The sequence below is a fragment of the Thalassophryne amazonica genome, chromosome 22, assembly GCF_902500255.1.
Source record: "Thalassophryne amazonica chromosome 22, fThaAma1.1, whole genome shotgun sequence".
NCBI lineage: Eukaryota > Metazoa > Chordata > Actinopteri > Batrachoidiformes > Batrachoididae > Thalassophryne > Thalassophryne amazonica.
Window position 1 is genome coordinate 14,537,376 of NC_047124.1, and position 26,678 is coordinate 14,564,053.

General features: G+C 39.5%; 2 protein-coding genes across 2 annotated transcripts; both read left to right on the forward strand.

Annotated features, from left to right (window-relative positions):
• Positions 1-12,305: 12,305 nt before the first annotated feature.
• Positions 12,306-16,538, forward strand: LOC117504351 (angiopoietin-related protein 5-like). The gene is made up of 7 exons (XM_034163792.1): positions 12,306-12,333; positions 12,451-12,519; positions 12,654-12,672; positions 12,772-12,863; positions 13,660-13,777; positions 14,103-14,288; positions 16,238-16,538. The coding sequence occupies exons 2-7, from the start codon at positions 12,457-12,459 to the stop codon at positions 16,534-16,536; spliced, it is 777 nt and encodes a 258-aa protein (XP_034019683.1). The 5' UTR covers positions 12,306-12,333; positions 12,451-12,456; the 3' UTR covers positions 16,537-16,538.
• Positions 16,539-17,706: 1,168 nt separating this feature from the next.
• On the forward strand, positions 17,707-22,756 carry LOC117504350 (angiopoietin-related protein 5-like). The gene is made up of 7 exons (XM_034163791.1): positions 17,707-17,730; positions 17,893-17,961; positions 18,082-18,100; positions 18,568-18,659; positions 20,072-20,189; positions 21,261-21,446; positions 22,456-22,756. The coding sequence occupies exons 2-7, from the start codon at positions 17,899-17,901 to the stop codon at positions 22,752-22,754; spliced, it is 777 nt and encodes a 258-aa protein (XP_034019682.1). The 5' UTR covers positions 17,707-17,730; positions 17,893-17,898; the 3' UTR covers positions 22,755-22,756.
• Positions 22,757-26,678: the final 3,922 nt, after the last annotated feature.

The following is a 26,678-nucleotide window of genomic DNA, read 5'->3' on the forward strand; positions in this document are numbered from 1 at the left end:
TCTTAGGAATGCGTATCACCTGGTTCGGATCCAGAAGGGAGACGAGTGGAAGACGGCATTTAACACCCCGTTAGGTCACTTTGAGTACCTGGTCATGCCGTTCGGTCTTACAAACGCCCCCGCGACGTTCCAAGCATTGGTTAATGATGTCTTGCGGGATTTCCTGCACCGATTCGTCTTCGTATATCTGGATGACATACTCATCTTTTCTCCGGATCCTGAGACCCATGTCCGGCATGTACGTCAGGTCCTGCAGCGGTTATTAGAGAACCGGCTGTTTGTGAAGGGCGAGAAGTGCGAGTTTCACCGCACTTCTTTGTCCTTCCTGGGGTTTATCATCTCCCCTAACTCCGTCGCTCCTGATCCGGCCAAGGTCGCGGCGGTGAGAGACTGGCCCCAACCCACCAGCCGTAGGAAGCTGCAACAGTTCCTCGGCTTTGCTAATTTTTACAGGAGGTTCATTAAGGGCTACAGTCAGGTAGTTAGCCCCCTGACAGCCCTGACCTCACCAAAAGTCCCCTTCACCTGGTCGGATCGTTGCGATGCCGCGTTCAAGGAGTTGAAACGGCGCTTCTTGTCTGCACCCGTTCTGGTGCAGCCCGATCCTAGTCGCCAGTTAGTGGTTGAAGTGGACGCCTCGGACTCAGGGATAGGAGCTGTGCTTTCCCAGAGCGGGAAGACCGATAAGGTCCTTCACCCGTGTGCCTATTTTTCCCGCAGGTTGACCCCGGCCGAACGGAACTATGACGTCGGCAATCGAGAACTCCTTGTGGTGAAAGAGGCTCTTGAAGAGTGGAGACATCTGTTGGAGGGAACGTCCGTGCCATTCACGGTTTTCACTGACCACCGGAACCTGGAGTATATCAGGACCGCCAAGCGGCTGAACCCCAGGCAAGCCCGCTGGTCACTGTTCTTCGGCCGTTTTGACTTCCGGATCACCTACCGTCCCGGGACCAAAAACCAGAGATCGGATGCCTTGTCCCGGGTACATGAAGATGAAGTCAAAGCGGAGTTGTCGGATCCACCGGAACCCATCATCATCCCGGAGTCCACTATCGTGGCCACCCTTACCTGGGACGTAGAGAGAACCGTCCGGGAGGCCCTGGCACGAAGCCCGGACCCCGGAACTGGGCCGAAGAACAGACTCTACGTCCCACCAGAAGCTAGGGCTGCAGTCCTGGACTTCTGTCACGGCTCTAAGCTCTCCTGTCATCCAGGGGTGCGAAGAACCGTGGCAGTTGTCCGGCAGCGCTTCTGGTGGGCGTCCCTAGCGGCCGACGTCCGGGATTATATCCAGGCCTGCACCACCTGCGCCAGGGGCAAGGCTGACCATCGCACGGCTTCGGGACTGCTCCAGCCGCTGCCCATGCCCCATCGCCCCTGGTCCCACATCGGCCTGGATTTTGTCACAGGCCTCCCGCCGTCCCAGGGCAACACCACCATCCTCACGATAGTAGACCGATTCTCCAAGGCGGCCCACTTCGTGGCCCTCCCGAAGCTCCCGACGGCCCAGGAGACAGCGGACCTCCTGGTCCACCACGTCGTCCGGCTGCATGGGATCCCAACAGACATCGTCTCCGATCGCGGTCCCCAGTTCTCCTCGCAAGTCTGGAGGAGCTTCTGCCGGGAACTGGGGGCCACGGTGAGTCTCTCATCCGGGTATCATCCCCAGACCAACGGGCAAGCAGAACGGGCCAATCAGGAGGTGGAGCAGGCCCTGTGTTGCGTGACAGCCGCGCACCCGGCGGCCTGGAGTACCCATCTGGCCTGGATCGAGTATGCCCATAACAGCCAGGTGTCGTCAGCCACCGGCCTCTCCCCTTTCGAGGTGTGTCTGGGGTACCAACCTCCTTTGTTTCCGGTGGTTGAGGGAGAGGTCGGTGTGCCCTCGGTCCAGGCCCACCTACGGAAGTGCCGTCGGGTGTGGCGTGCCGCCCGTTCTGCCTTGCTGAGGGCCCGGATGAGGACGAAGGCCCATGCAGACCGTCGGCGGACCCCGGCCCCTACGTACCGGCCAGGGCAGGCAGTGTGGTTGTCTACTAAGGACATTCCCCTTCAAGTGGACTCCCCTAAACTGCAGGACCGGTATATCGGTCCGTTTAAGATCATCAAGCCTCACTGCGGATCCATCCCGTTTTCCACGTGTCCCGGATCAAGCCCCATCACACCTCACCCCTCTGTACTCCGGGTCCGGCACCACCTCCTGCCCGGATCATCGATGGCGAGCCGGCTTGGACTGTGCGCCGGCTCTTAGATGTCCTTAGGATGGGCCGGGGCTTCCAGTATTTGGTGGACTGGGAGGTGTACGGACCTGAAGAACGCTCCTGGGTGAAGAGGAGCTTCATCCTGGACCCGGCCCTCCTGGCCGATTTCTACCGCCGCCACCCGGACAAGCCTAGTCGGGCGCCAGGAGGTGCCCGTTGAGGGGGGGGGTCCTGTTGTGTGGGCCGCTGAAGAGGAGGTACTGCTGGCCCACCACCACCAGAGGGCACCCTGCCTGGAGTGCGGGCTCCAGGCACCAGAGGGTGCTGCCGCCTCACAGGAGCAGCCGGGGTGACAGCTGACACTCATCACCTATGACAGCTGTCACCACTCATCTGATCAGCATCGGTATATCAGCAAGACGTCATCTCCACCTCTTTGCCGAGATATCGTTCTACCTGGAAGGTAACGTACCTCAGCTGACTGTTTGACAGTATTCTTTTGTGACTTTGTGCGTTGTATTGTGGACTACTTTTCCAACGAGAGATAGAGGTAGCTTTCCTGCCGTACGGATTCCTGGGTGCAAACGCGCCCTCATTTAATTGCTTTTTGTTCCTCGCCAGCAGTACCAGGTCCGACACGCGGAGGCAGTGGCCACCTGGGAGTTCGGGACTTGGCGGCTCCAGTATTCTCGGGGTCTGGTGGCGGAGGAAATCGTGTGGTTCCGGTTCTGCTTTGGACAGGCGTCTCCTATCTTCGAGCCTGCCCACACGACACCTTTGTGAATTGACTCTTGTCTATTGTTGTAATCTGTTGTATTTGTTGTGCACATTCACAACAGTAAAGTGTTGTTATTTGACCTACTCCATTGTCCGTTCATTTGCGCCTCCTGTTGTGGGTCCGTGTACCTACACTTTCCCAACAGTGTACCCAGGAACAAAACAAAAATAAAATTTGTTACATAGTGTTATTCATAAGCATATTGAGAATAAAATGTTACAGTTTCATGAACTTTATTGCAAGAGATCAACTTTATTTTCTTTTTCTCATAAGAAGGTGTGTGTGTGTGTGTGTGTGTGTGTGTGTGTGTGTGTGTGTGTGTGTGTGTGTGTGTGTGTGTGTGTGTGTGTGTGTGTGTGTGTGTGTGTGTGTGTGTGTGTGTGTGTGGTGAGGTGGGGATATACTCTGGAGAGAAGGGGAATGAAAGTAAGTCAGAGAAAGCCTGCGTACATGTGGGTGAATCAGAGGGAGCATTTTGGAATACTGCGGTTGGAAGGAGTAGAGGTGGTGAAGGTAGATGAGTCAAGTTATACAATTACCATACTTTTTAAAGTCCATTGCTATGTCCATTCATGGAAGTAGCACTTTAACTTTTTTCTTTAAATTCGTCTGTGAGTTAAGTTAATGTATGACAGCTATATAATGAGTTGTTTGATGATGTGTTGTGGTGTTTTCTTAAACAAGCTCTCTGACACCGTCACAGTCTGAATTATTAAAGGTTGTAATGTTGTTCATCATCAACAAGAAGGTGTGGCCTTTCCGCCAGTATTAAACCGTCTCCTGCCGTGACATCTGGATTCAGATACAAGCGGCAGCCAACACACAGGTACTGGAACTGTGCCCCGGTATTGTATTTTTAAAAAAATTCTTATGAATGTTTCTAAGTTAAGGCTCAAGTGTAAATATTTGCTCTGTTCATAAATGTGTGATCATTTCATCAGTCTCTGAGAAAAACTTTTATGTGGTTTTTCTAACAGGTAAAAATGAGGAAGCCTTTTGGGATTTGAGGACTTGTCTTTATTTGTTTCTGGAGCTGCTCAGAGCAGGTAAAAATTCAAAATCTGTGCCTGTAATGTATTTATATAATTATGTGTTTTCCATGTCAAATCCCACTTTAACCATTTTTTTAAATCCTGGAGGTTCTCAAAGTTTGTTTTCACTTTGCTCACAGCTGAATTTACATTGTAGAAAAACAGAATTTTTTTTTGATTGTTTGCTCTTTCTCTTTGATTTGTCTTTTTCAGGAACAGACTGCTCACAGATAAAGTATTTTTCGCCAAACGCGCAAAGTGGTGTTTACAGAATCCAAACTGTGGGACTCAAGAAACCAGTCAAAGTATTAAACCGACTGTAACTGTGATTCAGTATGAAAAATAACAGTGTCGTGACATTGAACAACTATTAAGCTGATCTAATTTATCAATAAATAAATAAAATTAAACTAATGAAAGTGTGTTCAAGATTGTTTGCTAAGCATAGGCTCGTATTTAAATTAGAAGAGGTCACATAGAGACATCTAAAAGAACATTATTGTAACATTGAAATACTTTGATGACCAAACTAGGAGTTGTAGAACGGTCCCAATACTAACCCCTGGGGGACTCCACGAATAATGTGCAAGTATGATGACTGATAATTACCCATTTTCACATATTATTGCCTTTTGCTTACATAAATCTTCATCCACTCAAGAACCGCCACACAAACACCATAATGCTGTAATTTCTTAATTAGGATTTTGTGATCAATCGGGAACAATAACGTCACAAGGAGAATGACACCAGACAGGATAACATGGCAGTTGAACCAAAACACCAAACTGTGACACTAATAATACAGAATAATACGAAAGAAAGCATGTGAATGTGGAGATGAACCCAAAACGTGGCCTGTGACAAGAAGTGCTCACCATCTACAGAAACCAGTCACTTGACAATGAAACAGTAGGGAAATTATGAAAATAAATCAATTAATTGTACTTGTCTACATTCATTTGATAAAAAAGTATATTTTCTTTCGTTGAATTGACACTTTAGGGACAGAATATCCTTGGACAGCTTTGAGCCGGAGTCACTAACCAACACTATGCACTGTATAGCGCAAGTAGATGCACAGCCACAGTTTATCTGACATAATGGCAAGCTGAACTGTGAGATGTTGTCTGATGGAGGCTGGGCAGTCTTTCAGCAACACAGTGGAAGAGGAGTTTTCTTCAACAAGGAGTGGAGGTACTATAGAAATGGTTTTGGAGATCCAACACGTAGCATTCCTCCACACCAGTGGATCTCTGCCTTGCCCAGCCTGATGGGTGATGTGTTGTGTGTGCCCATGTGTGTACTGAACGACTGATTAAAACATGTTTGGGTGGGTTGAACATTTCCAGATTTCAAAGTAGGCAATGACATTGTTAAGTTTGGAATGGCTGAAAAACGTGCACATGTTTAATATTGCATCCAAACAATCCAGCTTGCCTTTGAATTAATGTCAGTAAATGTATTTTAATGGTAACACTAATGTAATTTAATGGCTTGTGAACTGAACTGACATTTTCAGGGACATTGTTACAGACCTGACTGCATCATCAAAAATAAAACAAATAAATGACAACAATGACAAATGCATGTTGTATTATTCCCGCCTGTCCAGCTGTTTATGTTGCTGTGGATATACTGTGGCATATCTCAGGAACTGTAATTTAACAGGTGAAGAAAACATTACTTTGTAGAGAATTTAAGTTAAATACGTTCATTTAAATTGATTTAATACTAGCTGATTACTCACCCCGGGGCACGTGTGATTAAGAGACAAAAGAAAACTTCGCTTTACCAACAAAGCTATCACTTCCCATCTACCACGGATTCCAGAGAACTATTAGAACATGACTAAGGCTACATCAAAAAGAGACAGCTACTACTACTACTACTACTACTAAAGTGCTCAATAGCCTATGTTACTCCTCAAATGTCAAAGTATATGTTCCAAAGAGCCGATTGGACAGGAGAGGGACACACACACTGGGACACACACAGCGTGTTTCTTTGTATATAGACTGTATTAAAATACAAAGTTAATAACAGTCCTGTTTCAACTTGAACATGTGTTTGGTTTTTTAATGTAGGTCAACTTGAATTCTTTTGACACTTACGTCACCTGTCTCAAAGTCAACAGTGAGTGTTCAGTATCTGAATGGATACTAATGAATGAAAATCATTTTAAAGATTATGGTAATAAGAATTTTACATGTGGGCCACACACTAGGTGAGCCGTATCCAGCCCTCGGGCCTCCAGTTGTTAACACCCAACATTAAAAACATCACGATTATTTTCGCTGTAATAAAAACCTTTGTCCGTTACGAGTACGACATTGACTAATTATTTGTTTTAATTGATCAAACACTCCTGATAGATGACGTGTGAACAAAGTTGCTAAATTTACGAATACAGCTAAATACAGATCAAAACAACTCTGACTGAACTGTTCTGGTGACAAAATCCTGACAATTTTATATCAATTTGATGCCATAATTTAATAATTCAAAAGAATCAGCAAATTAAGGTGCATTCCTTCTCTGCTTCCTTTAGAGGATCACTGGCTTGGTCAGTAATACAGTCTATCTTATGATTAAGAACAAGAATAGGAAGTGGACCTTGAGGGTGGACCTGTGGGACCATGAAGGCGGTATGGTTTACACAGAGTACAGTGATTTACGACTCGGCAATGAGAAATATCATTTCAAACTCTGTGTGGGGAATTAGCAAGGAGAGACTGTTTACCTTAAAGCTACCGTGTGTATGATTTATTTATGAACTGACACCACCCTTGCATTTGCAGTAGCAATACTAATGTTTCAAAATAAATACAGCGTATTCCTACATTTGTGATAAAATGATAAAGACACCTTCTACTTTCTAAATTCTACATTCCCCCCCCCCTAAATTTTTCCAAAAGGTGACGCCATCCATGTTGCCTATTTGGGCATCGACCAGAATGGTTTCAGTTTTACCACCAGTGATTGTGACAATGACGGCTGCATCTCTGGAGGCATCGCGACAGACGAATGTGCTGATTTTGAGAACGGTGGTTGGTGGTTCGACAGCTGCGGTTGTGCCAATCTGAACGGCAAATAGCATTGTAGTTGGGCCTCAAGTCTCTACTGGAAAACCTGGAAACCACCTGCACCTTATTCTGCCAAGTCCAGCAGAATGATGATCAAATCAAGTCTGTGAAAAAAGCCCAACAAAAGATCCACAATCCCTTTTGTTGTGAAACGGTGGTCACATATCATATAGTTAAGAGTTCGGGGATATTAGAGAATTTGAGGACAATTTAAGCCTTAATGCCCCATTATTTTATCCTTTTCTGAAATACATTTAACAAACAGGTAAACTATAAAAAAAAAGGGTTTGTCCAGCTCAGGCATCAAAGCTACTACATTTTTGACCTCCACCTGTTTCTTTGTTTGTCTGTTTTGTGAGTTATGCAATTTTACCAGAAGATATGCAACCGTGCTGCTATAATTAGAGGAACTAATTTGCAAGAAACAAGTTGCAAATCAATGCTAATGTGCCACACAGGGACAGATGCACTTTAAAATGCAGAAGGTCTCAGGGGTCAGTCCAGTGACCTTTCACCTCATGATTAACCTGCATTATGTGCCGCATTCAACAGTATTCTCGGCTCCAAATTGATTTTTTCTCTCTCAGTTTTAGTTTTATTTAAATCAAAAGGTCTAAAATGTGATGTGAAACCATCAAACTCAGTCATATCTCATAAAGGATGAGTTCACTTTTTTCTACTTTTTTCCACTTTTTTTTTTCGAAATATGCACATCACACACAAATGTGTTTATATTAGTGAGTGTCCTTTGTGCGCCTTGTACTTTGAAATGCAAAAGCTCTCAGGGGTCAGTCCAGTTTACTTCATGGTTAACCTGCATTACCAGATGTACCACATTCAACAGTATTCTCGGCTCCAAATTGAGTTTTTTCTGTCTCAGTTTTAGTTTTATTTAAATCAAAAGGTCTAAAATGTGATTCTTATTTGATTCTTACAAATATTATTTTGCAGAACATGAGAACATATTATTTTGGACGTACACTACCAGTCAACCTTCCCAATGAACTGAATGGGAAAGTGTTTTCAAACTTTTGACAGGTACTGTAGATTATTTAACATTTCAAGAGAGCGACAGAAAATGTCCTCAAATTTTAGAATATCCATTTTTTATCAGTATCAATGTTGACAAAATGTAAAATTATGTCATATTAACGAAGATAAAGCTTCTTTAATCTTTTTTTGTTGTTGTTTTTAACCTGAAACCATCAAACTCAGTCATATCTCATAAAGGATGAGTTCACTTTTTTCTACTTTTTGTCCACTTTTTTTTCGAAATATGCACATCACACACAAATGTGTTTATATTAGTGAGTGTCCTTTGTGCGCCTTGTACTTTGAAATGCAAAAGGTCTCAGGGGTCAGTCCAGTTTATTTCATGGTTAACCTGCATTACCAGATGTACCACATTCAACAGTATTCTCGGCTCCAAATTGAGTTTTTTCTGTCTCAGTTTTAGTTTTATTTAAATCAAAAGGTCTAAAATGTGATTCTTATTTGATTCTTACAAATATTATTTTGCAGAACATGAGAACATATTATTTTGGACGTACACTACCAGTGCGGGGAAAAAAAAAAACGGGGTGGGGGTTGTCCTGACGGGGGGGTTCGTGGTTACAACGCGCTCAACTTTTGTTCAGAATCATCTTCTTATCACTGGTAACGACGCGGCTTTCCTCTCACTTATTCAGCAGCTTCACAGCGCTTTAAACAGTGTGGACCATAAGAATATCTGCACGTCTCAAAATTGCACAACATTCTGACAAACAAGTCTAATCATACCCGTGAATCAAATTTAGTCTCCTTATCTTGCTGACTGTGTTCAGTTCTGGCATCCTGTTCCATATGCTGTTTGCACCATATGGATGTTTCTCAATATATCTTTCTGGGCCTCAACAAAAAGACACGTCACATTTACAACACTTTGAAAATGATTATATAAGTAAACTATCTTTAAAACAGCATGCTAAGAAACTAAGCTGACAATTAAAGCAAAAGAAAATATAATCATAAATATAACATGCCTTTAATTTGGTACACACAATACACAGTTCAAAAGCATACAACATAAAGACTATCACGTAATTAACCTTAGCTATTGATTACATGTTTAATAAGCATTGATTAATATTGATCACTATGTGCATATAAGTACTATATCCTTCCACAGCAACAAGCTCTATTAAAATATAAATGATCACTTTCAAACATTAGAACACACTCATAGATGTAACAATATATTCTTAGCTCAATAAAAGATAATGCATAATAGGATGATCCTGAATGGGGGAAAAAACACAAATGGTTAATGCATATTTAAGCACATTTAGGATATATTCCTTCAGATGTGTGCTCTCTCGATCCTCTCTTGTTCATCCTCTACACAAACATGTGCCGTAGCAGCAGAGAGGATAGAACTATTTGCAGAGGCCAATATATGGCCATCGGGTATTGCGAAGACCCGGCGTCCGTCCGTTTGTCTGTCCATCTGTCCGTCTGTCTGTGTTCAGCATAAGTCCAGTTCTATTACTGCAGCCATCTTCAAATTCACAGGGAACATTCTTGGGACACAGACTTTGGACAAGTTCAGAGATGGCTAACCTTGACATATTTTAAGAGGTATTTTAAGGGGTTAAAAAGTCACATTCTGTTTCATGTTCAGTTTAGTTTTGAATGGCGGGGGTGACAGCTAATCAGAGTAGAGCTGCACCGTGACGTCAGTGGCTGGTCTCTTCAAAATCGCTTTGCTTTGTGTTTATATGCATGTCTCTTATACAATATGGAAAAGCTAGGGAGAAATAAACATTTCTAAAACCGAATAACACCTCTGAACTTATTTTGCAGACATTAGCATGGTGACGTCACAGGCTGGTAGCTAGCTGCAAAACTCTGTTTCATTTGTGTGTAAATATGTCCTCTTTGTCATATATTATGTAAACGTTAGCAACAAATCAACACTTCTAAAAAGGAAAACACCATTTTTGGAACCTAATAACACCTCTGAACTTATTTTGTGGACATTAGCATGGTGACGTCACAGGCTGGTAGCTAGCTGCAAAACTCTGTTTCATTTGTGTGTAAATATGTCCTCTTTGTCATATATTATGTAAAAGTTAGCAGCAAATCAACACTTCTAAAAAGGAAAACGCCATTTTTGGAACCTAATAACACCTCTGAACTTATTTTGCGGATGTTAGCATCGTGACATCATAGGCTGGTAGCTAGCTGCAAAACTCTTCTGTTTGTGTGTAAATATATCCTCTTTGTCATATATTATATAAAAGCTAGCAACAAATAGACACTTCTAAAACCAAAAACATCATTTTTTTTGGTAACCTAATAACCCCTCTGAACTTATTTTGCAGACTTTAGCATGGTTATGTCACAGGCTGGTAGCTAGCTGCAAAACTCTTTTTGTGTGTAAATATATCCTCTTTGTCATATGTCATGTAAAAGCTAGCGACAAATAGACAGTTCTAAAATCGAAAACACCATTTTTGGAACCTAATAACATCTCTGAACTTATTTTGCGGATGTTAGCATGGTTACGTTACAGGCTGGTAGCTAGCTGCAAAACTGTTTAGTTTGTGTGTAAATATATCCTCTTTGTCATATATTATGTAAAAGCTAGCAAAAAATAAACACTTCTAAAACAGAAAATACTCTTTTTGGAACATGATAACACATTTTGCTGCATTAGCCTGCCCGCTAACCTCAGCTAACTCAAAACTAACTCCCTTGGAGTTAAATTTGTCTCATTAATACCAGCAAATGCACAGAGGGTGATCTACAAATATTCCTTGATTTGCATAACTTCCGTTTAAAGCTCATGTACATGCACACGCAAAGCCTCCTGCAGACGCTGTTAAAACGTAAATTTTTTTTGATTGACTGATTAATAGAGGGGCTTTATTGAATATGTACAAACTGTATGTAAGACAACAGGATCTTAAAAATTAATTAAACAACTGCAAATTATACAGAACACAAGGCTCATATGGCCGAGGGTATTTTAGCATTGCGTTATATTTTTATTAAACATCTGGAAGGGAAAGGAACACATGCAAGATGTTTTTATTGACTTTTCATCTGTTTTTAACACAATCCAGCCCCATGTGTTAGCCACGAGGCTTTTAGAACATTTTAACGTAAGTAATGTAACATTTTAATCTTGTCGGTTGGATTTTGAACTTTTTAACTGACAGACACAGAAAGTGAGAGTGAATGGAACTGTTTCGGATCAGGTTACATCCTCTACAAGTTCCCCACAAGGATGTGTGCTCTCTCTCATCTCTTGTTCATCTTCTACACAAACATGTGCTATGGTAGCAGAGAGGATAGAACTATTTTAAAGTATGCAGATGACACAGTTATTGTCAGCCTGCTGAAAAACAATGATAGGAGCCACGGCCCAGTTGTTACTAATTTCCTTGACTGGTTCAGTAAGTCTTTTCTTGAGATGATCATTTCTAAAACAAAAGACATGATCATTGACTTATGCAAAAACAGGGGGACCGGTTTTTAGGGGTGGACCGTTTGGTCTGCAACATCGGTAATTACGATATTGATGTTTTAACTCATCTTATTTTTATTTATCTTGGGGTCGTACTTTGTTGTTTTTTTAATCCTTACAGCCATCACTTTGTCTTGTTCTGTACTGATCTGTTTACAAAATGAGATGACTCACTCACTGTAAACCAAATTTACCCAAGGTTATAATAAATTGAATCTGAATGCAAAAATTGTGATTTCTTACTCTAGAAGACCATTACATTTGATTTGTGTCTTTTTTGAATTCTTGATGCAGAATGAGAGGGTACGTAGTGTATGTTGGAATTAAACAGGCAAACAAGTGAGGATTATCAGGATTTGTGTAAAACAAAGTTTGCTCTTTGGGGCTTCGGTTGCAGAACAGGTTTTTCCAAACTTAAATGCCTATGGATCAATTCTCAAATACTGTGAAGGTGTCCTTTACTAGGATACTAAACACTAACTGCCTCCAAGTTTCAACAACAAATTGGAAAGCAGTGGATGCTGTGTCTAGTCTGAGTATGTGCAGTATACTTGGAAAATATTAGTTCTTTACAGCAAAATAAATTATTACTGATTACTTTGTACAAGCAGCACAACTAGGCTTGTTGTTATGTTATCTATAGTGAACAAGAGGGTGTGGCCTTCCAGTCAGGTATAAAACTGGCTTCTGCTGAGCTCAGACACAAGCTGCAGTCCACACGCAGGTACTGGAACTGTGCCATGGAATTGCATTTATTTATGATTAATTCTAATGAATATTGATAGTGAAAAACATTTAAGAAGGTTTTCAAATGTGGTTTTTCTGCTTTTTTTTTTAACAGGTAAAAATGAGGAGCTTTGCTGGGATTTGTGGACTCATTTTTATTTGTTTCTTGAGCCGCTCAGTGCAGGTAAAAAAAAATTAGATGTGTAGAAAGTTTTGAGTATCTTCCTTTTTTGTGTGTCTGTGTTGTATTTATATATTATGCACGCCAAATCTTACTTTAACCATTTTTCTTTCTTTTTTTTTCTTTCCAACAACCAGAATCCTGGAGCTTCTCAAGGTGTGGGTTTACTGTTGCTCACAGCTGTTACTTACATTGTAGAAAAACAGAAGAATTTTATTGGTACTTTTCTTTTTCTCTGTGATTTGTCTTCTTCAGGAACAGACTGCTCAGAGATACAGCGTCGATCCCCACAGGCAAAAAGTGGGATTTATACAATCCAACCTGCTGGACTCAAGAAACCTGTCAAGGTGTTGAAATAACTATGTATATATTGTAACATTTAGGTAATATGATGACCACATTTACACTTGTAGGTCCTGGGGCTGTTTGAATGACAGCGATGGTGTGTGTGTGTGTGTGTGTGTGTGTGTGTGTGTGTGTGTGTGTGTGTGTGTGTGTGTGTGTGTGTGTGTGTGTGTGTGTGTGTGTGTGTGTGTGTGTGTGTGTGTGTGTGTGTGTGTTTGGGGGGTGACCGTAGAGACACATAGAGCAGACATCTACAAATGTATTGCTAGTGTGCCACCATCATGGGGAGACATCTGTTATCACTGAATGGGACTCGAAGTGCTTAAGACCAATAGAAACCAGTCACTCATCAATGAAGGAGAAATGTAATGAATTCAAATGAAGTAATTAATGGTACTTACTGAAATGCATTTCATAAAAAGTATTTTCCAGAATGTCCTAATGAAAGCTAGGCATGATGACTATGTGCAGTGTAAGCTCATCAGCATACAGTGTGTGTCAACAATGCAACACTTAAACATCCATATGTGCTTTCTTAATATAGAATATAGAGATGTATATAGAATGTTACAGCAAAATTAAAAGAACCGCAACATGAAGCACAAAGGCTTCAGCCAGTTAAATAAAGCAGTACAACAGTAAACAGGTAAACATACCAGTTGGGTCGGATTCAGTGTTGGCGAAAATTGCACTTGCTGCACTGACTGTTGTTGTTTGTTTTTTGTTGTAAGTTCAGTCAACTTGCTCAAGGCTCATGGCTGCTTTTGTGTGTGTGTGTTAATTGGACTATGTGCTCAGGTGCATTGTGAGATGTATCCTGATGGAGGCTGGACAGTCTTTCAGTACCGCAGTGGAAGTTCAGTTCCCTTCAACAGGACCTGGTGTGACTACAAAAATGGTTTTGGAGCTCCACCACGTGCGTAAAGTTACTCCTGGTTACACCACACCAATGTAGCCCTGCCCTGATGGATATTGTGCATGTACTACACACACACACACACACACACACACACACACACACACTATATATATATATATATATATATATATATATATATATATATATATATATATATATATATATATATATATATATATATATATATATATATATTTATGAAACACTTTGTTCTGGTGACAAAATCCTGCAGAGCTCACAGTCTCACAATCAATTTGATTCCATAATTAATAATACAAAAGAATAAACAAATAAAGGAGAATTCTTTCTCTGCTTCCTTTAGAGGATTACTGGCTCGGTCTGATGGCAGTCCATCTTATGACCAACAACAACAACAGGAAATGGACCTTGAGGGTGGACCTGAGAGACCACGAAGGCGGCATGGCTTATGCTGAGTATCGCAATTTCCGACTCGACAATGAGAAAAATGCTTTCAAACTCCATGTTGGTGCTTACCAAGGAACTGCAGGTATGGCTTTGTAACTGGTGATGTATTATTTTGCGTATTTTCTAATTGAAACATATTGTATAAATTAAAACTATAGCATGTAGGATTTAATGTCACCTAGTGGTGATGTTACAGATTGCATTATTCCTTCACCAATGATGTTTTTGTTTCCCTTCACATTTCTGCTTCTTTGGCGACAGGGATTCATGCGCCCTTGAATGCGCGTGTGAAAAGCGACGTGCGATTTTTCATTTCACATAAATGTGGGTTCTCAAACGTGTTCGCCTACACGAGCAACCAGTAGACAGTGTGTAAGGGAGCAATTACGGAGTCTACTTTTTTCTACAGTCTTCCGGCTGCACTGTAAAATGCAAGACATAAAGTAAATGTATGTCTCTTTTGGGGCTCCTGTATCAACATGGCGGCCTCCATGAGGGGTCCCGCCCCCATCTACATATGAAGGGCTCATTCTAAGTTTATCTAACACATCGATTCATTGATACAGGTCGCTAATTATACACAAATGAACAGATTGTTCTGAACACTATATTCCATTTCTGCCAATAAACACCCTTAAATCCTGCACATTGTGGCTTTAAAGTCAACTTTGATCAAGGTGGTTCAAGCATTAATGGTACATGGCCAATGAGACCATTTCTGTGATTTTTTTTTTCTGCCTGATACGGCATTTGTTACGAGTCAGCACTTTCACGCACACTTGTTGGTATGAATTGACTGCATTTATATAATTCTCTTCCATATGAATCAGAAGCTCAAAGCACTTTACAATGATGCCTCACATTCACCCATTCACACAAACACTCACACACTGATGTCAGGGTGCTGCCATACAAGGCACTCATTTCATACTGGTAACAACCCAGGGATTAAGGCCCTTGCCCAAGGACCCTTAGTGATTGTCTGGTGTGGTGGCGTTTGAACGGAGGATTTTCTGGTGTCAAGCCCAACGCTTCACCGCGAGATCACCATCTTTTACATAACTGTGGATGGCAATAAGCGTTATTATTAACATAGTTAGTGTTGTCCGCTTAGTGGTTAGTTAGCACTGTTGCCTCACAGCGAGAAGGTCATGGGCTTGATGGCCCATTGTTAACATAAATAACAGTTTCCCTCCGAAACATCCATGTATTTTACTGGATGCCGCTTTAATAGGTATTTTTGTATAAATAACTTAATAAATACTTTAAATTTGAATTAATCTTTCTTAGTCTTTCACTCCTGATAAAAGTAATTTTGTCTGATGACATTTTAAAAATGTTCCATCATGTGCTGCTGTATTCTTAGTGGAAAAGCTGAAAATCAGTGTTGTCAAAGAAACTTTGAAAAGTTACTTTTTTAGTTGCTTTATATAGTTATACTTTATGCAGTTAATTCATTAGCAGTTTTATGCAATTACTTTATTAGAAGCTGCCGAAAACATGCAACTAATAAGTAATGTAACTAATAAGGTAACTAGTAATCTAACTTGGTTACTCTTAAGATTGAACAATCAACAAAGTAACTATTCAGCAAAGTAACTAATAGTTACTTTTCGGAGTACAAAATCTTAAAATAACCAAGTTAGCTTATCAGTTACTTTATTAATTACATTCAGCAGCTGCCAACAATTTGTCCGCACCTACTAATGAAGTAACTGTATAAAGTAACTGTAAAATATAACTGTATACAGTAAGTAATGAAGTAACTTTTCAAAGTTACTTTGGGAACACTGCTGAAAATAGTTTTTTTCTTGCCATGAACAGATTTCAGTCCAGATAATGTGTGACAAGAGATTTTTCAGATATGATTTTGCTCTCTCTTTTCTTTTCATTGTTCTTTCTTTTATTTCAGAAACAATATTATTGTGTCCCAACTGATAAAGTGTATTTCTGAATTTCTGATAAAATGCTACAATGAACCTTCATGTGTCTAAATTCCACAATTTTTTTCCCCCTCATTTCTCCACAAAGGTAACGCCATCCGTGGTTCCTATGCGGGCATTGACCAGAACGGCTTCGGCTTTAGCACCGTTGGCCATGACAACGACGGCTGTGACCCCTGCATCTTTGGAGACATAGCTGTAAATGAATGTGTCTTTTCAGAGGGAGGCGGTTGGTGGTTCAGCCGCTGTGGTTCTGCCAATCTGAACGGAGAATGGCATCCTACTGGAGACCACATTGGTTGGGCCTCAGGGCTCCACTGGAGAACCTGGAAAGGACCAGCTCCTTACTCTGCCAAGTCCACCAGAATGATGATCAAGTCTGAGTGAAAGGAGCCAAACAAAACATCCACCACAATCCCTTTTGTGGTGACGCAGCGACCACACAATTAATATTTCTGTATCAGTATCAATGTTGACACGAAACAATGTCATATAACAAATACGATATACAGCTTTTTTAATTGTTGTTTTACCTGAAACCATTAAAAAAGTCCCAAATCTCATAAACAGGAGTTGACTTTTTTACAACCTTCTTTGTATTGTAACACTGTTCACAATCAAGTCTGAGTGTTTTATTCATTTTTGATGAATGCATCATATAAGAGAAATTCAAATGCTGAAAAAGAAAGTAGGGCTGTCAAGTCATTCAAAATTCCATTTTTTCTCAACTCTGAAAGTGCATTCTTGCATTTTACGATTACTTACATCTTATATTATTTTTAATATTGTTGAATTAATGTAAGGACTTTTTTCAGTGCCTTACATCCATCTTTAAAAAAGAAGTCTGATTAAGCCACTGTGCCACCACAAGACCGACATAAATCAGTATTTTATGAAAAAAGTATGCAGAACTGTGCATATTTTTCATATTTTCCCAAATATAGCTGTACTATTAATGTACCACCAGTTAAAAAAATAGCTTATTATTATTATTATTATTATTATTTGGCTTTACAGTCATCGATAAACTTCATAAATTAATACTAATAAAAAAAGGATTTCTTGCTAATGAAGAAATCATCATGAAGAACATTTTAAATCTATTATAACAAAAGATTAGATCGAACTTTATTGATCCTTTGGGAAGATTGTATAGCAGCACACAGGGTAAGAAGCACACAGAGTATCAAAAATTAAAGTAAAAAAGAAACATTATTTAAAAAAAGCAGAAGACCTTTACATTTGATTTATTTCTTTTTGAATTATTGAAGCAGAATGAGAGGGTATGCAGTGTATGCTGGAATTAAACAGGTAAACAGAAAACAGTGTGGATTATCAGGATTTACGTAAAAAAAAAAAAGAGTTTGCTCTCTGAGGCTTCGAAAGCTGATGGATCAATTCTCAAATGAGTTTAAAGCGTCCTTTTTATGAAGATACTAAACACTAACCAACATGATTCAGTTTGTTTGTTGTTAAAGGTTGTGACATTATCTGGAGGTGTGGCCTCTCAGCCAGGTGTAAAACTCGCTTTTCCTTCTCTGACATTTGAGTTCAGACGCAAGCTGCAGTCAACACACACAGGTACTGGAACTCTGCCCCGTAAATAGATTTATATATGATAAATTCTTATGAATGTCTACAAGTTCAGGCTAAAAAGTAAATATTTGCTCTGCTCATAACTGAGTTAAATTTGCTTTGATTGATTTCAGGCAGTTTTCTACTGTGGTTTTTCTTAATTTACAGGTTAAAATGATGAGCTTTGCTGGGATTTGTGGACTCATCTTTATTTCTTTGTTGAGCTGCTCAGTGCAGGTAAAAAATTCAAAATGTGTAGAAAGTTTTGAGCATTTTCTCTCTGTGTGCCTGTCATGTATTTATATGTAATGCATATCAAATCTTTAACAACATTTCTGTTTTTTTACTAACAACCAGCATCCTGGAGCCTCTCAAGGTACGGAATTACTGTTGCTCACATCTGATATAGAATAGTATACAAATAATGAATGTTTATGAGTTCAATGGTACGAATATTTCATGAGGTGAAAGCTGGAACATACCATTCAACATGCGTGATCACATGTGCACGTGTGCACAAGGCAGTGCATGTGCACGTGCACATGAGAGTGCAATGGTACCAAACGTATGGAACCAAATTTGCACTCTAAATGGAACCAAGCCGCACTCTGAATGCAGTGCAACACAAATGGGATGAATTAATCCATGTCATGTGACATACAAAGCACCAATCAAATCACAAGGATCCACTCAGCCGTTATATAAAATAGAATAGAATATAGACTTTATTATCATTGCACATATATACATACAATGAAACTTGTTCTCTGTATATTATTATATATTTACAGTAGAATAATTTTATTGAGAGTTTTCTCTTCCTCTGTGATTTGTCTTCTTCAGGAACAGACTGCTCCTGGATAAAGCGTTCATCGCCTGAAGCATCAAGTGGTGTTTATATAATAAAACCTGTGGCAAACAAGAAACGTGTCAAGGTATCAAACTGACTGTAACTCTGAGTTAGTTTGTTTACAAGGCCCTATCTATCTATCTATCTATCTATCTATCTATCTATCTATCTATCTATCTATCTATCTATCTATCTATCTATCTATCTATCTATCTATCTATCTATCTATCTATCTATCTATCTATCTATCTATCTATCTATCTATCTATCTATCTATCTATCTATCTATCTATCTATCTATCTATCTATCTATCTATCTATCTATCTATCTATCTATCTAGCAAGCAAGCACTTGGAGAACTTGCAGGTTCTGTGTGGGTGGGACTGTTTAAACAACAGGCGTGTGTGTGTGTGTGTGTGTGTGTGTGTGTGTGTGTGTGTGTGTGTGTGTGTGTGTGTGTGTGTGTGTGTGTGTGTGTGTGTGTGTGTGTGTGTGTGTGTGTGTGTGTGTGTGTGTGTGTGTGTGTGTTTGGCAGGGGTGGTGGCCATGTGGTTATGCACTTGGTTCCTGGTTTGCATACCACCCCTGCCACATTTCTATGTGTAATGTGCAGTTGCATCAGGAAAACTTGTGCCAATTCAACATGCAGATCCAGCTTGGATTTGCTGTGGCGACCTTGAGTGCAAACAAGGGAGCAGCTGAAGGGACTTACTTAAGTGTGTGTGTGTGTTTTTATCTTTTTTTTTTTTTTTTTTTTTTTTTTTTTGCTCATCTTCAATTTCACCGTCTCATGGCCAGTTTGGGAACTTAACACACTTTTCACACACTTTCAGTGTGATGTTATTGTACTCATAAGTCACACATACCTGACAGTGTCCTCATATGTGACATAAAAGTCAAGTCTGACCAAAATATAGCCATAGCCAAAGTCTCAACAGATGGACATATTGCTGTAAGCATGGGTCAGAATGAGTTTGATTCCCAGGCCTCCAGGACCTTGGGAAAGGCATGTTCCCACTTTTCACCTTTCCGTCATACGTCCTGATATGGTATGAAAACAAGTGTATGTGTGTGTGTGTGTGCGCATGCATTGGCACTGCACCACCATCCTGTGAGACATCCATCAAATGTGGCTCGAAGTGCTCATGATCAATGGAAACCAGACACTTGAAAATGAAGGAGTAATAAAAACTCAAATCAAATTAATTGATTACAGTAATTAATGATACTTACTGAAATGCATATGAGAAAAGGTATTTTTCTTTCCTTGAACTGGCAATTCAGGCACAGAATGTCCTAATCAAAGGTAGGCACTATGGCTGCGTGCAGTGTAAACTCAACAGCAGACTTAAATGCCCTCTGTGAATGCAAGACTGTGCAGAAAGTTGCACTCACTACACTGACTTTTGCTGTTGTTGTGCGTTCGGTTAATTTAGTCAAGGCTCATAGCTACTTGTTTTTATTTTCAGTGTGTGTTAACTGGACTATGTTCTCAGGTGTACTGTGAGATGTTGCCTGATGGAGGCTGGACAGTCTTTCAGCAGCGCAGTGGAAGTAAGGTTTCCTTCAACAAGAAGTGGAGATACTACAAAAATGGTTTTGGAGATCTGGCACGTACGTAATGTGACTCCATACCAATGTATTCCTTGCACCAGCTTGATGGGCAAGGCCCAGCAGCATTCCATTCGCGTTAAAAGTCATGACATTACTGATGATTAACAAGAAGGTGCAGCCTTTCAGCAAGGTGGAAAACTCTCTTCCTGCTCTGATGTTTGTGTGCACTTAGCCGACTGACTAAAAACATTAACATATAGCAGAACGATTTCATGGCTCTCTATGCTAATGTCATCTAGAAGTTTACTCCTCAGTAACGGCATTTCTTGGCTTTATATATATATATATATATATATATATATATATATATATATATATATATATATATATATATATATATATATATATATATACACACACACACACACAATATGGAAATGGAGTCCTTAGAATATTGAACCAAAACTTAAGAATAAGGACTGAACTGTGAGAATATGGATTGTTCTTGATTTCCATTCAATATTCTCAAAGTTTATCCATATTCTACAAGGTTCAGTTCATGTTTCCTGTCTGGAAGGTTCCCAGTTCAAGACCACCTCTGGCCATTCTCCGTGTAATGTGGAGTTATGTCAGGAAGAGCATCCGGTAACCCACATATGTGTGCAATATAGATAGCAATATAGAAAAGTAAAAAGTCAATTTCTTCACCAGTTTGATTTGAGCATATGGTTCCCTTTAACTTTCATTATTTTGAGACTTACTTTTTCTCCTTATGTCACGTTCCCACAGATAACAATGACAATGTGTCTCAAAACCCACAGCAAGTGTACAGTTTGTACATTTTTAAAGTTTATGTTTAAGTTTAGTTTAAAGGCCAGATTTACTAAAGGTGAGCCGTATCCAGCCCTTGGACCTCCAGTTGTTAACACGCAACTTTAAAGACATCACACTTATAATCTCTATAATAAAAACCTCCATCTGTTACGAGTACACTATGGGCTAATTTTTTGTTTTAATCAATCAAGTACTTTAAAATTGTTGCTTTTCTTTGCAGATGATGTGTGAACAGCTGTTGAAAGTTGTTAAATATACAAATATAGCTAAATATAATTCCTTCTCTGCTTCCTTCAGAGGATCACTGGCTTGGTCTGAAGTCAGTCTATCATATGACCAAAAACAAGACTAGGAAGTGGACCTTGAGGGTGGACCTCTGGGACCATGAAGGCGGCACAGCTTATGCCGAGTACAGTGATTTCCGACTCAGCAATGCGAAAAATAATTTCAAACTTCATGTTGGAAATTACACAGGAAATGCAGGTATGGCTTTGTAATTGGTGATGATTTACTTTGCTTGTTTTCTATGGATACATGTTGTTTACGTTATAGCTACAGTGTGCAGGATTTAGTGTCACCTAGTGGAATTCACATTTTCACTTCTTTGATGGGGGGATTCATGCTCCTTGAATACTCGTTAGCCTGCTGTCGCGACCAGTTGACGGTGTGTATGGGAGCAATTACTGAGTCGACTTTCCCCTTCAGTCTTCTGGCTGTATTGTAAATTTAATTGGATTTTTAGCTTTGCATTATACCACAAGTTATGGCAGATGTTACATCAGTGTGGCATTTTTGGCTCATGATGGCCCGTTTTAAAGAAAACAGTGATGCTAACCACAGCTGATGCTAAATGTAGATGATGACAACTGCTACTGACGCTAATTGTGGTTGAAGCTACGATTGCAGGTGATGCTAATCATGGTTGAAGCTAACCTCAGATGATGATAACCGTGGGTGATATTAACCACACCTGACGCTCTGTGGATGTTAATAACCGTTATTATCAACATGGTTAGTGTTGACCGTGATGAGCGGTTTCTTGAAGATGGTGATTGTCAGCGTAAAATAATAGTTTCCTCCAAGCTCAGAAATCTAGTGACTTCCAAGAAAATGTTCATGGATTTTACTGGATGCACCTGTTTTTCTATAAATGAATGAATAATTATATATATATATAAAAAATAAATTAATCTTTGTTGGTCCTTTGCTTTTGGTGAAAAATGTTCCATCATCTGCTGCCGTATAATCAGTGGAAAGCTGAAAATACCTTTTTTTTTCTTGCCATGAACAGATGTCAGTCCAAACAATGTGTGACGAGATTTTTCAGATATGATTTTGCTCTCTCTTTTCTTTTCATTGTTCTTTCTTTTGTTTCAGAAACAATATTATTGTGTCTCAATTGATAAAGTGTATTTCTGCATTGCTGATACAATGCTACAATGAACATTCTTGTTTCTAAATTCCACATTTTTCCCCTCATTTCTCCCCAAAGGTGACGCCATCCGTGGTTCCTATGCGGGCATTGACCAGAACAGCTTCGGCTTTAGCACCGTTGGCCGTGACAACGACGGCTGTGACCCCTGCATCTTTGGAGACATAGCTGTAAATGAATGTGTCTTTTCAGAGGGAGGCGGTTGGTGGTTCAGCCGCTGTGGTTCTGCCAATCTGAACGGAGAATGGCATCCTACTGGAAACCACATTGGTTGGGCCTCAGGGCTCCACTGGAGAACCTGGAAAGGACCAGCTCCTTACTCGGCCAAGTCCACCAGAATGATGATCAAGTCTGAGTGAAAGGAACCAAACAAAACATCCACCACAATCCCTTTTGTGGTGACGCAGCGACCACACAATTAATATTTCTGTATCAGTATCAATGTTGACACGAAACAATGTCATACCCTTAGCAAGAAGTAGTATACTTAAAGTTAATTTTATTAGGTATGCTTCAGTATAAGTATAGCAAGTATACTACAGATCATGTACTGTTAGTATACTAGAAAGTACACAAATTTAATACTTTTTTGGGCTAAATTGGAACATTTCAAGTTTCTAAAAGTATATTTTAAAGTTCATTTTAAGTTTGCAAAAGTACACTTTAAAGTATACAAGTACACTCATCTATATACTATCAATGTACTTGGTATAGCCCTCTTGTATGCTTAAAGTATACCACACGTACACTTATCAATGTACTTGATATATCCCTCTCCTATGCTTAAAGTATACCACAAGTGCACTTATCGATATACTGCCATTGTACTAGTTGTACACTTTGAGTCCCTATTTTTAGTTTATTATTGTATACTTAAAGTATACTGTTATACACATTGGTTATTTCACTGTTATTTTCACTGTTTTACTTTTTAAACAAGTTTGATATATTTTCAAACATTTCAAAAACAAAGACCTATGAAATCAAGTCCTTCCTTTGTGGAGAAAATTAAAGGAAAAAGTGCATGTAAAATGTTAACATAAAGGTCTCTCCAAGATCAAGTCCTTATTTGTAAAAAATGTAAACATAGCATCTTCAACTGAGAACTAAAGTCCTTCCTTGTCAAAAAAGGTAAAAGAAAAGTGCGAATCTTTGGAACCAAAAATACATAAGTACATAGAAAAAAAACCCTGTACTTTTATGACTTCTTTTCAGTTACTTGAGTCAATGGCTTGACTTAGTATATCTTGCTCCAAGTGCATAATAAGTGTTAGTATTTTGTGGCAGAAAGACGTAAAAAGTGTACTAAAGTATAAGTATGTTTCACTATTAAATTATAAGTGTAAGTCTTAGTATTAATATACTTAGACTTTTGTTTATACTTTTCAGTATAAGCCAAATATACTTCACTATACTGTTCTTAAGTATATAAAATATGGTTTATAAAAAGTCACCTTTAAGTATACTTCCTCAATTTTAGTAAAAAATAAGTATACTCATAGTACACTTGAATAAACTTCTTTTTGCTAAGGGATATTAACAAAGATTTAAAATTGTTGCTTTACTTGAAACCATAAATACAGTCCTATCTCATAAAAGGCAAATTTACTTTTTTACAACCATAACTGTGTTGTAAGACTGTTCACAATCAAATTTCTGCATCTTCTACTGATTTTTGATGAGTGCATCATGAGAGATATTGCATTTTTATAAAAATGTTGAAAAAAAGAAAAGAGCCTCGTGCTCAACAATTACTGGCACTTGTATATTTATTGAACACATTTTAAAATATGTTGAGAAATAAATGCAAACAAACTAATTTTGAACAATAATAATAATACTAATAATACAAAGTTATCAGTGATGTCTTAGTGGCTTCCCTTAGTAACATCTTTGTTGCATGGTCACACTTTTTTGAGAGCTGCCTACTCGAGACAGATTCATCATACTGTTTGTATTTCTTGCTGATTGTTGGAAATTAAGTCCATGACATTTTCAGTGACTTGGAAATGTTCATGTATTCATCCCCTAATGAAAACCTGCCATACATTTTATATCTGTATTTTTAAATTTCAGCTCATGGAAATATTTTACTTTATTGTTGTTGTTGCTCAGTAAGTTTGGATTTTTATTTTTATAATTCTTATACAAAATAGGTTTGTTTGCATTTATTTCTGAACATATTTTAATATATGTAATATATTTCCTTTTACCTGAAAAAGTAATAAAACATGGGTTACATAAAGTAACAAGTCACACAAACTATTTTTTATGAATTATTATTATTATTCACAGCTGCTATTAGATGTTAGAAGTATTAGAAGTTGTCTGAAGTGTTGAGTTTTTGCTGCTGCTTCGTTCAGTGTCCTGCCTCACATCTGTGTTCCAGTGTTCAGTTTTATCTCTTTCTGCCTTTGCTCATGTCATATAAACAACCTTTGAGTCAACTGGGTTCATGATTACCTTTGAATGACTGGTTGCTTGTTATGTGGCCCCGCCCAGGTTTTAGTCTCAGAGAGTCCGTTTCTCCACCTAGACCACAGAGTCCCCATTAAACCCAAACCCTAAACCTTTGTACACATTAGTGGACCACCCTTATTAAAAAAATACATTTTTTATTAACTATATCTAGATCATTATCTGGGCGTGCGTCAAAGTACACCTATGCTGAACTTTGATCCTGTTTTTAGCCTGATTACTTATTTTTGATACTGAAGGCCTGTCTTTGATTCTGACCTTTGATGCTGCTCACTAAGCTTTGGACTTGATTAATGACCTTTGATCCTGCTCACTGTGCTTTGATACTAATCACTGATCTTTGATCCTACTCAGAAATTTTATCATGATCGCTGATCTTTGATCCTGCATACTGAGCTTTGATATGACCCTTGATGCTGGTTACGAAGCTTTGAGCCTGGCTACTGAACTTTGAACCTGCTCACTGATCATTGATCAGGATCACTGATCTTTGATCGTGCTCACTGAGCTTTGTTCATCATCACTGATCTTCGATCCTGATAACTGAAGTTATATCTTGGTGACAGATCTTTGATCTTGGTCACTGTTCTTTGATCCTGATTGCTGATCTTTGATCCTATTCACTGAGGTTTGATGCTGATCACTGATCTTTGATCGTGCTCACTGACAATTATCTTGATCGCTTATCTTTGATCCTGCTCAGTGAACTTTGATGTTGACCAATGACCCTAGATGCTGCTTACTATGCTGTAATCCTGGTCACTGAGCTTTGATCGTGCTCACTGACCTTTTATCTTGACCGCTGATCTTTGATCCTGCTCAGTGAACTTTGATGTTGACCAATGACCCTAGATGCTGCTTACTATGCTGTAATCCTGGTCTCTGAGCTTTGATCCTGGTCACTTTGTTTTCCACACTAGTTTAAAGGAGATAAATTTATAAATCCTAACATGGTACTGAAGTTCCAGGCCTGATTTTTTTTTTCCTCATTGGTATAGTGGAATTAGACTCAAAGCCTGAGAGTATAATGACTTTCTATATCCGCTTTATTTGCACGTGGTCCATCAGATGACTTCAAACTAAGTACTCTGAAGTTTGTTGATCATCCAGCAGGTCTGACCCTGCTCAGCAGAGTCCACCTGTAAAAGTGGAACAGCATAAGGGATCTCTGCAGCATCTGAGTTATTACTGGACAGATCTGGGCTGTTTCCCATGAGACAAAGGGCCTTCCTCTCCTCAAATATTTTCTGCATAATATGCAGAATACAACATCCAGAGATGGAAGACACCAATTAATATGTAATTTCACTTTTTTTTTTTATATGAGTGGAGTTTCTTTCTTTAGGCTCCTGCAACATCACATGGTCCACATGTGATGCAGCATGTCATGTTACTGCACTGCATCCACTTTTTTCAGCAGCTCGCCTCCTACAGAGCAGTGGATGAACCTTTGAGGGTGAACTACTTTGTGAAACAAAGGTTCAAAGCTTCAGAAAGCCCATTATGTCCATAGTGTTACCAGGTGTGATTATTGTAAGCAGCTCATTTTGTTTGCTTTTGTTGTAAAAGTTGTTTATATGTAGATATTTGGAGTTGTGTGTATTTTCAAAAATTAGTAATGCATTTGGACTTAGCTCCCCATATCGATCCAATAGTCCCCATATCAATATACTTCCCCAGAAGGCTCAAATCTTTCAATGTCTGCAGAAATATGTTGCAGATATTTAATCAGTCTGTGGTCTCCAGCATCATCTTCTACACTGTAATGTGCTGGGGCAGCAAGCTGAAGGCAGCTGACACAAACC